This window comes from Pseudophryne corroboree, chromosome 3 (assembly GCF_028390025.1).
Source record: "Pseudophryne corroboree isolate aPseCor3 chromosome 3, aPseCor3.hap2, whole genome shotgun sequence".
Lineage (NCBI taxonomy): Eukaryota > Metazoa > Chordata > Amphibia > Anura > Myobatrachidae > Pseudophryne > Pseudophryne corroboree.
This window is the reverse complement of record NC_086446.1, coordinates 785,372,595-785,382,877: the sequence shown is the minus strand read 5'-3', so window position 1 is coordinate 785,382,877 and position 10,283 is coordinate 785,372,595. Positions and strand designations below refer to the sequence as shown.

Sequence of the window (10,283 nt, the reverse complement as noted above, 5' to 3'; positions counted from 1 at the left end):
GGGACTGTGGGGACTGGTGTCCCGGGCCCTTACAGAGAGGGAGGCCCACCCCTAACTCCTACCGCCAATATCTGGAGAGCTGCACCAGGCTGTAAAACAACAGTTGGCTGATGCACAGGGTTGACTTCTTAATACAAGCCTTCCCTGTGCATCAGCTCTCTGTAAACCATTTCTGTAGGTTCACAACACTCCACCTATATGTAACGTCACAGTGTATGACATTACATAAGGGTGGAGCGGTGCAGCAGAATCTTTTTTCGGATGGAGGGGCCCTGTCTATTTTGTCAGTCCCGGGCCCTACAATTCCTGATGGCAGTCCTGCTTGGCAGTACAGGAGAACTTTATCAGGCAGACGGTCTGTCCGGAATTCCAAGTTTGCTCCTCTGCGGCTGCAGTGAGTGTAGGTTGTAAAGGAACCTGCAGCATCAGGACAGGGCAGTAATATGGGAAGTCACTGTGCTATATTGCACACATAGGCAAATGTACTTTTTATTCATTATTTATTCCGACACGGCATACAGTAAGGAAGAAGCCGACTCAAATAAACCTCATGAGGCAGCTAAGGGCTATGTCACATTACATACGCTATAGAAATGTACAGGGAAAGGAATGTCTACTCATTGCACAGTATGAGCCTCAGCGACTACATCTATACGTGCTGGGTGGGAACCGTCAGGGCTGGGGGTGAATCGGGTCACTCTGGACCATTTCCTGCTGTCGGATGGTCTCCTGGGCATCGCGCTGCATCTTTTCTAGCTTGGTGAGAGTCACCGACTTCAGGGGTAGTAACTTTGGTTTGCACAACACCATGGTTGGAACGTCTTCAACGCAGAGCTGTCCTAGAAATACAAACGTAAAGCATCTCAAGATTACTTGTCCGTGTCTCGTGTACGCTAACTCTAATAACTAAATTGTACCATTTGTAGGCTTCTACTGACTGGACGCACATTGGTTCTGCTACACCGTACCAAATCAGAACTGAATGAAAAGTTCTTTTTTATTAGTAGATACAAAATCTCTTTATTTGAGCACTCTGGAGACATCTAGAAGACTAGTCTTCTCTACAGTGCTCGCCCCAGGGCTTTTTTTTTCACGAGGCGTACCGCCCGGTATTTTTCCCAAAACACCCAGCTGTCATTCTATTCCACTGTCTGTGGTTATCAGCCGGGAAGTTGGGGCATCAGGTACAAAGGGTCAGTCGGCCTATATAAGACTAAGTGGGAGTGTACTGTACCAGCCTGCAGAGGGCGCTGTGAACAACAAATGACTGCAAGGAGCTGCTCCTGCCGAAAGATGTATCCTGGACAGCAAACCCTGAAATCTGCCTGGACCTTGGTTCACTCCACGTGAAGAGAAGCACTGCAGACATACAGCCCTCCATTCTCCAACTTCCAGTTTCTTTTTTGGTCTGGAGGAGGGTCATAGAGGGAGGAGCCAGTGCACACCAGGTAGACCTAAAGCTTTCTTTTAGTTGTGCCCAGTCTCCTGCGGAGCCGCTATTCCCCATGGTCCTTACGGAGTCCCAGCATCCACTTAGGACGTCAGAGAAAAGAGCTTACACAACTAATGGAACTGTATAGGGAAACAAGCTGCCATCACTGCCAGCGGAGGGAGGCTGCCTGGCCAACTTTACTATTAGCAGTTCTAGCTGAAGAATCACATTCCGGATATATATCCCCTTTAGCGAGTGTTCACACTGAGCAGGAGTTACTGCGAATGGGTGCAGAACAGATCTTGCGTCTGCGCAACCCCACAACCAATGGATTTGTACGTGAACTATTGCGTTTAGGGGGGTAATTCAGATATGATCGCAGCAGCAAATTTGTTAGCAGTTGGCCAAAACCATGGGGGTCATTCAGAGTTGTTCGCTCGTTATTTTTTTCTCGCAACGGAGCGATTAGTCGCTAATGCGCATGCGCAATGTCCACAGTGCGACTGCGCCAAGTAAATTTGCTATGCAGTTAGGAATTTTACTCACGGCATTACAAGGTTTTTTCTTCGTTCTGGTGATCGTAATGTGATTGACAGGAAGTGGGTGTTTCTGGGCGGAAACTGGCCGTTTTATGGGTGTGTGTGAAAAAACGCTACCGTTTCTGGGAAAAACGCGGGAGTGGCTGGAGAAACGGAGGAGTGTCTGGGCGAACGCTGGTTGTGTTTGTGACGTCAAACCAGGAACGACACTGACTGAACTGATCGCAGTTGCCGAGTAAGTGTGGAGCTACTCAGAAACTGCTAAGAAATGTCTATTCGCAATTCTGCTAATCTTTCGTTCGCAATTTTGATATGCTAAGATTCACTCCCAGTAGGCGGCGGCTTAGCGTGTGCAAAGCTGCTAAAAGCAGCTTGCGAGCGAACAACTCGGAATGAGGTCCCATGTGCACTGCAGGTGGGGCAGATGTAACATGTGCAGAGAGAGTTAGATTTGGGTGGGTTATTTTATTTCTGTGCAGGGTAAATACTGGCTGCTTTATTTTTACACTGCAATTTAGATTGCAGATTGAACTCACCACACCCAAATCTAACTCTCTCTGCACATGTTACATCTGCCCCACCTGCAGTGCACAGAGGGGGTCATTCCGAACCATTCGCTCGCTGCTGTTTAAAGCAGCAGAGCGAACGGGTCCCTACTGCACATGCGCCGGCGCACTAAAGGCCGTAGCAGGGATGACAGGCAGAGGAGATCGCTGGGTGGAACGGCGGTGTTTGGCGGGCCGCAGCGGCTGCGTGCACTTCTGCGGGGGGGGGGGAGGAGGGTTGGGATCCGGTCTGCGGGGGGGGGGGGGGGGGAGGAGGGGGGGGGATCCGGACTGACATGTGGGACGGACTAACCCTGTGCCGGGCGTCCCCCTGTGCTGGGCGTCCCCCCGCATGTCAGGGAAGATGATCATAGCTGTGGTAAATTTAGCATAGTTACGATCAACTCGGAATGACCCCCATGGTTTTGCCCAACTGCTAACAAATTTGCTGCTGCGATCAGGTCTGAATTACCCCCAATATACAGATCTGAATTGGGCCCTCTGCCTATGACTGGTTTCTCCTTATAGCATACTTAGGATCAGGACTGCAGGTTAGCAGAGGTTCACTACGATCTGCCGGCGGCCGGCCGCCCGGCGACCAGCATACCGGCGCCGGGAGGCCGGCCGCCGGGTTGCCGACAGTGTGGCGAGCGCAAATGAGCCCCTTGCGGGCTCGCCACGCTACGCGCGCCACACTATTTTATTCTCCCTCCAGGGGGGTCGTGGACCCCCACGAGGGAGAATAAGTGTCGGTATGCCGGCTGTCGGGCTTCCGGCGCCGGTATGCTGGTCGCCGGGAGCCTGACCGCCGGCATACTGAAGACCACCCGGTTAGCAGGTAGTCATGGAATACACACTGAATACAGCTACATGTGCTCTTCATATAGAGTCAGCAGCAGACTGTACCCCTGCCACACATGTAGAGGAGCACTGGAAATAGCAGATCAATCCTAGAGGTTGATGTGACCAGAGTGGCCACCCTGGGAGAGACGGCTGGATGGCAGACTGCACTAAGCCAATGACTAAAAAGGGGATATTTACAAAGTGGCGGGTTTTACCTCCTAATTTAAAGCGCCACTTATATCAAGTACACAGCCTGATTGTGAGAATCACGCTGCAGCGTCTATTGGAGGCCACCCGTCTGTGACTTTATGTAAATGCCACTGCATAGACTGCCCCTTCCCTTGTGCACATCTAAATTGGGATTTAAACAATTTCCATTGAACTCTGATCCTCAAATAACTGCATGACCCATCAATGGGACAATTGCCAATACTAGCCTTCATCCAGATGAAGAAGCCCTCTGGTTAACGGGTAACTCTTTCACCACAAGAATGTAGTTGGCAAGGTGACGCCTTACTACGATACCTGTTCTCGAACTAATGCTTAACATGTCCAGTCTCACAGCATTACACAAACAAGACTTACATAATAATAGGGTTTTAATACCTACCAGTAAATCCTTTTCTCTTAGTCCGTAGAGGATGCTGGGGATGCTTCAAGAACCATGGGGTATAGACGGGATCCGCAGGAGACATAGGCACACTTAAAGACTTTGATTGGGTGTGAACTGGCTCCTCCCTCTATGCCCCTCCTCCAGACTCCAGTTTAAGTAACTGTGTCCAGGGAGACGGACATATCGAGGAAAGAATTTATTGTTAAACCACGGTGAGCATCTTACCAGCTCACACCTCAGCATGCCGCCGAACGTGGCATTCAATAGAACACCAGCCGACGGCATAAAGAATATGCAGCAATACGCTGACATAAAGCGTAACACAACCTGTGTGTGTAAACATAATCAATAACAGCATAACGCATGCCATGGCATGAACATCATCAGCAACATGCGGACTTAAACACAACACACCATGTGTGTAAACATACCCAATAACTAGATACAGTACACACTGGGACGGGCGCCCAGCATCCTCTACGGACTAAGAGAAAAGGATTTACCGGTAGGTATTAAAATCCTATTTTCTCATACGTCCTAGAGGATGCTGGGGACGCTTCAAGTACCATGGGGTTTATACCAAAGCTCTAGAACGGGCGGGAGAGTGCGGACGACTCTGCAGCATGAATGACCAAACAAGAGGTCCACATCAGCCAGGGTATCAAACTTGTAAAATTTCGTAAAGGTGTTTGTTTCCGGCCAAGTAGCAGCTCGGCCAAGCTGTAATGACGAGACTCCTCGGCCAGTCGCCCAGGATGAGCCCACCTTTCTAGTAGAATGGGCCTTCACCGATTTTGGTAACGGCAATCCTGCTGTAGAATGAGCCTGCTGAATCGCAGCACAGATCCAGCGCGCAATAGTCTGCTTGGAAGCAGTAGCTCCAATCATGTTGGGAACCCATAGGACAAACAGAGCCTCTGTTTTCCCAATATGAGCCGTTCTGGCGACATACATTTTTAAAGCTCGGAACACATCGAGAGACTTCGATTCCGCCAAGGCGTCAGTAGACACTGGCACCACAATAGGCTGGTTTACGTGAAACCACTTTTGGCAGAAATTGCTGACGAGTTCTCACTCCGCTCTATCAGCATGGAAGATTAAATAGGGGCTTTTGTGAGACAAAGACGCCAATTCAGATACCCGCCTTGCGGATGCTAAGGCCAACATCATGACTACTTTCCAAGTAAGAAATTTTAATGCAACCTTACATAAAGGTTCAAATTAATGAGATTGCAGGAACTGCAACAACACATAAAGATCCCATGGAGCCACAGGGGGCACAAAGGGAGATTGGATATGCAACACGCCTTTCAAGAAGGTCTGTCTTTCTGGAAGGGAGGCCAATTCCTTTTGAAAGAGAATTGATAAGGCCGAAATTTTTACTTTAATGGAGCCTAACTTTAGGCCCGCATCCACACCTGCTTGCAAAATATGGAACAACCGCCCCCGCGGAAAATCCTCCGTAGGAGCTTTCTTGGATTCACACCAAGACACATATTTTCTCCAAATACGGTGGTAATGCTTTGCCGTTACTTCTTTTCTAGCCTGAAGAAGTGTGGGAATGACTTCACTGGGAATACTCTTCCGGGCTAGGATTTGGCGTTCAACCGCCATGCCGTCAAACGCAGCCGCGGTAAGTCTTGATACACGCACGGCCCCTGTTGTAACAGGACCTCTCGAAGAGGAAGAGGCCAGGGATCTTCTACGAGCAACTCCTGAAGATCTGGATACCAGGCCCTCCTTGGCCAGTCTGGAACAATGAGAATCGCCTGACCCCTTGTACCTCTTATGATCTTTATCACCTTGGAATGAGTGGAAGTGGAGGGAACACCTAGACCGACTGAAACACCCACGGTGTCCACCTCTATTGCTTGAGGGTCCCTCGACCTGGAACAATATCTTTGAAGTTTCTTGTTGAGGCGAAACGTCAACATGTCTATTTGAGGAATTCCCCAACCACTTCTGCAAAGACCTCTTGATGAAGGCCCCACTCTCCTGAATGGAGATCGTGTCTGCTGAGGAAGTCTGGTTCCCAGTTGTCTCCGCCCGAAATTAAGATTGCTGACAGAGCGTTTACATGCCTTTCCGCCCAGCGGAGAACTTTTGTTGCTTCTGCTATTTCCGCTCTGCCCTGGCGGTTTACGTACGCCACTGCTGTATTTTGTCCGACTGAATTAAGACGGGCAGACCACGAACAAGATGTTCCAGAATGTTTATGTGCAGACCAGCTTCCTGGCTTGACCATTTTCCCTGGAAATTCGTTTCCCCCTAGAATGACTGCTCCCCAGCCCCGGAGACTTGCATCCATGGACACCAGGATCCCATCCTGGATCCCGAACCTTTGTCCCTCTAGGAGGTGAGAACTGAGCAGCCACCACAGGAGAGAAATTCTGGTCCTGGAAGATAAGATTACTTACCGGTGCATGTGCAGGTGAGACCCGGACCACATGTCCAATTGGTCCCGCTAAAACACTCTGGCATTTAACCTGCTCACTGAATGGCCTTGTAGGCCGCAATCCTCTTTTACATCAATGGAACGTATTGATGGATTGACACTGTTGTAGATCTGACCCGACTGGATCTTCAGAGCTCTTTCCATTGGAAGAAACAAACTCTCAACAGTACTGTATCTAACATTTTTCCCAACGCCGACAACCGCGTCTTTGGGATCAACCGTGATTCTGGCAAGTTCAGGAGCCAACCACCTTGTTGAAGATCCGTCAGGGATAAAACAACATTTTGCACCACTTGTTTCTTGCCTTCCCTGTACGCAGGAGAGCGTCCCAGTACAGAGTAATAATGCTTTTACTATTGAAAGAAATCATCATACCGCCATCACTCCGGTGAATTGGCACTGACAATCCTGAATAGCAAACCCAGGTAAGCCTAATGCGGAAGGACCGTATTTAGACCCTCTTTCTCCTTTAACAGATTGGAGATCCCTGTCCCGAGAGATTCAATCCTGTAGTTTAACTTCTTAAGTAGAAATTGTTTGGAATTGTTCTGACCAGGCTTTTCGGCCTCAGAAGCACGAAAAAGGTTGAATAACAGCTTAGGACAATGACCTGATCCTGACCTAGTATGGCGTCGCATACTACCTCCCCGTCCAGAGGAGAATTTGAACAATCAGTGAGGGGAATCGTCCGGAAACTCCAGTATGTCCCCCTTTGGACTCTATTCTTAAACTCACTGGTCCATGTCCGTTCCAGGACTGACTGAAGAGTATTAGACGTGGTCCCACCGGTGTGGGCTCCCGCAAGGTAGTCCCAGCGACAGGCGGTGGATGTGGTAGAAACAGAGGATGATTTCTGCTTCTGCGAATTTGAAAAGGCTGCTGATCTCTTACCTTTTTCACCTTCCTCTACCTGCAAAGAAAGGGAAAACCGTATCCATTCGGTCGAAATGACTGCATCCTACAAAGATGCGTCACCAACCGGTGGTATCTGCCGAGATCAACTTAACAAAGCCATCCCCAAACCAGGTTTCACCTTCATAGGGAAGATACTCCAGTTCTTCTCGGAGTCAGCCTCAGCATTCCATTGGTGAATCCACCACGCCCACCTAGACGAGACCGCAATGGAAGTGGCACGCGAAAACAAGAGTCCTATATCCCCTGTAAACGCCCGGCAGGATGCTGCAATGATATAGACATGACTCAACTTCAGGAGTACCCTGCATACAACTACTCCCCCATGCGCATGTAATGCTAGTATAATCAACGTACATGCGGACACATAATTAGAGTATCCCATATCTTCCTGCATACGATCCTTTGTGACAGGGCCCCATGCAGACCAGGGGGTGATTCTCACCTTCTATCCAATGAGAAGGATAAACCTTACCTCAGCATTCATCATAAATTTCTCTGACGTCCTAGTGGATGCTGGGAACTCCGTAAGGACCATGGGGAATAGACGGGCTCCGCAGGAGACTGGGCACTCTAAAAGAAAGATTAGGTACTATCTGGTGTGCACTGGCTCCTCCCTCTATGCCCCTCCTCCAGACCTCAGTTAGATTTCTGTGCCCGGCCGAGCTGGATGCACACTAGGGGCTCTCCTGAGCTCCTAGAAAGAAAGTATATGTTAGGTTTTTTATTTTACAGTGAGACCTGCTGGCAACAGGCTCACTGCAACGAGGGACTAAGGGGGGAAGAAGCGAACCTACCTGCTTACAGCTAGCTTGGGCTTCTTAGGCTACTGGACACCATTAGCTCCAGAGGGATCGACCGCAGGATCCGTCCTTGGTGTTCGTTCCCGGAGCCGCGCCGCCGTCCCCCTTACAGAGCCAGAAGCATGAAGATGGTCCGGAAAATCGGCGGCAGAAGACTTCAGTCTTCACCAAGGTAGCGCACAGCACTGCAGCTGTGCGCCATTGCTCCTCATACACACCTCACACTCCGGTCACTGAGGGTGCAGGGCGCTGGGGGGGGGGGGGGGGGGGCGCCCTGAGCAGCAATAAAAACACCTTGGCTGGCAAAATAATCCCAATATATAGCCCCAGAGGCTATATATGTGATAATTACCCCTGCCAGAATCCATAAAAAAGCGGGAGAAAAGTCCGCGAAAAAGGGGTGGAGCTATCTCCCTCGGCACACTGGCGCCATTTTCTCTTCACAGTGTAGCTGAAAGACAGCTCCCCAGGCTCTCCCCTGTAGTTTTCAGGCTCAAAGGGTTAAAAAGAGAGGGGGGGGGGCACTAAATTTAGGCGCAATATTGTTTATACAAGCAGCTATTGGGGAAAATTCACTCAGTGATAGTGTTTATCCCTACATTATATAGCGCTCTGGTGTGTGCTGGCATACTCTCTCTCTGTCTCCCCAAAGGGCTGTGTGGGGTCCTGTCCTCAGTCAGAGCATTCCCTGTGTGTGTGCGGTGTGTCGGTACGGCTGTGTCGACATGTTTGATGAGGAGGCTTATGTGGAGGCGGAGCAGATGCCGATAAATGGGATGTCGCCCCCTGTGGGCCGACACCAGAGTGGATGGATAGGTGAAAGGTATTAAGTGTCAGCTCCTTACATAAAAGGCTGGATGACGTAACAGCTATGGGACAGCCGGCTTCTCAGCCCGCGCCTGCCCAGGCGTCTCAAAGGCCATCAGGGGCTCAAAAACGCCCGCTCCCTCAGATGGCAGACACAGATGTCGACACGGAGTCTGACTCCAGTGTCGACGAGGTTGAGACATATACACAATCCACTAGGAACATCCGTTACATGATCCCGGCAATAAAAAATGTGTTACACATTTCTGACATTAACCCAAGTACCACTAAAAAAGGGTTTTATGTTTGGGGAGAAAAAGCAGGCAGTGTTTTGTTCCCCCATCAAATGAGTGAATGAAGTGTGAAAAAGCGTGGGTTCCCCCGATAAGAAACTGGTAATTTCTAAAAAGTTACTGATGGCGTACCCTTTCCCGCCAGAGGATAAGTTACGCTGGGAGATATCCCCTAGGGTGGATAAGGCGCTCACACGTTTGTCAAAAAAGGTGGCACTGCCGTCTTAGGATACGGCTACTTTGAAGGTACCTGCTGATAAAAAGCAGGAGGCTATCCTGAAGTCTGTATTTACACACTCAGGTACTAGACGTGAGACCTGCAGATAGTGCTGCTGCAGCGTGGTCTGTAACCCTGTCAAACAGGGATACTATTTTGCGAACATAAGTCGTCGTCTTATATATGAGGGTTGCACAGAGGGATATTTTGCCGGCTGGCATCCAGAATTAATGCAATGTCCATTCTGTCAGGAGGGTATTAGAGACCCGACACTGGACAGGTGATGCTGACTTTAAAAGGCACATAGAGCCTTATAAGGGTGAGGAATTGTTTGGGGATGGTCTCTGGGACCTCGTATCCACAGCAACAGCTGGGAAGAAAAATCTTTACCTCAGGTTTCCTCACAGCCTAAGAAAGCATTGTATTATCAGGTACAGTCCTTTCGGCTTCAGAAAAGCAAGCGGGTCAAAGGCGCTTCCTTTCTGCACAGAGACGAGGGAAGAGGGAAAAAGCTGCACCAGTCAGCCAGTTCCCAGAATCAAAATTCTTCCCCCGCTTCCTCTGAGTCCACCGCATGACGCGGGGGCTCCACAGGCGTAGCCAGGTACGGTGGGGGGCCGCCTCAAAAAATTCAGCGATCAGTGGGCTCGCTCACAGGTGGATCCCTGGATCCTTCAAGTAGTATCTCAGGGGTACAGGCTGGAATTCGAGGCGTCTCCCCCCCGCCGTTCCTCAAATCTGCCTTGCCGACAACTCCCTCAGGCAGGGAGGCTGTGCTAGAGGCAATTCACAAGCTGTATTCCCAGCAGGTGATAGTCAAGGTG

The 10,283-nt window shown here is 49.9% G+C and overlaps 1 protein-coding gene across 1 annotated transcript in view; it reads right to left on the bottom strand.

Moving 5' to 3' along the window:
* Positions 1-483: 483 nt before the first annotated feature.
* BBIP1 (BBSome interacting protein 1) overlaps positions 484-10,283 on the bottom strand; it is a 30,748-nt gene continuing 20,948 nt past the window's right edge. The window contains exon 3 of the mRNA XM_063962630.1: positions 484-839. Within this exon, the coding sequence (XP_063818700.1) occupies positions 673-839 (167 nt within the window). The 3' untranslated portion in view covers positions 484-672. The remainder of the gene's footprint in view (positions 840-10,283) is intronic.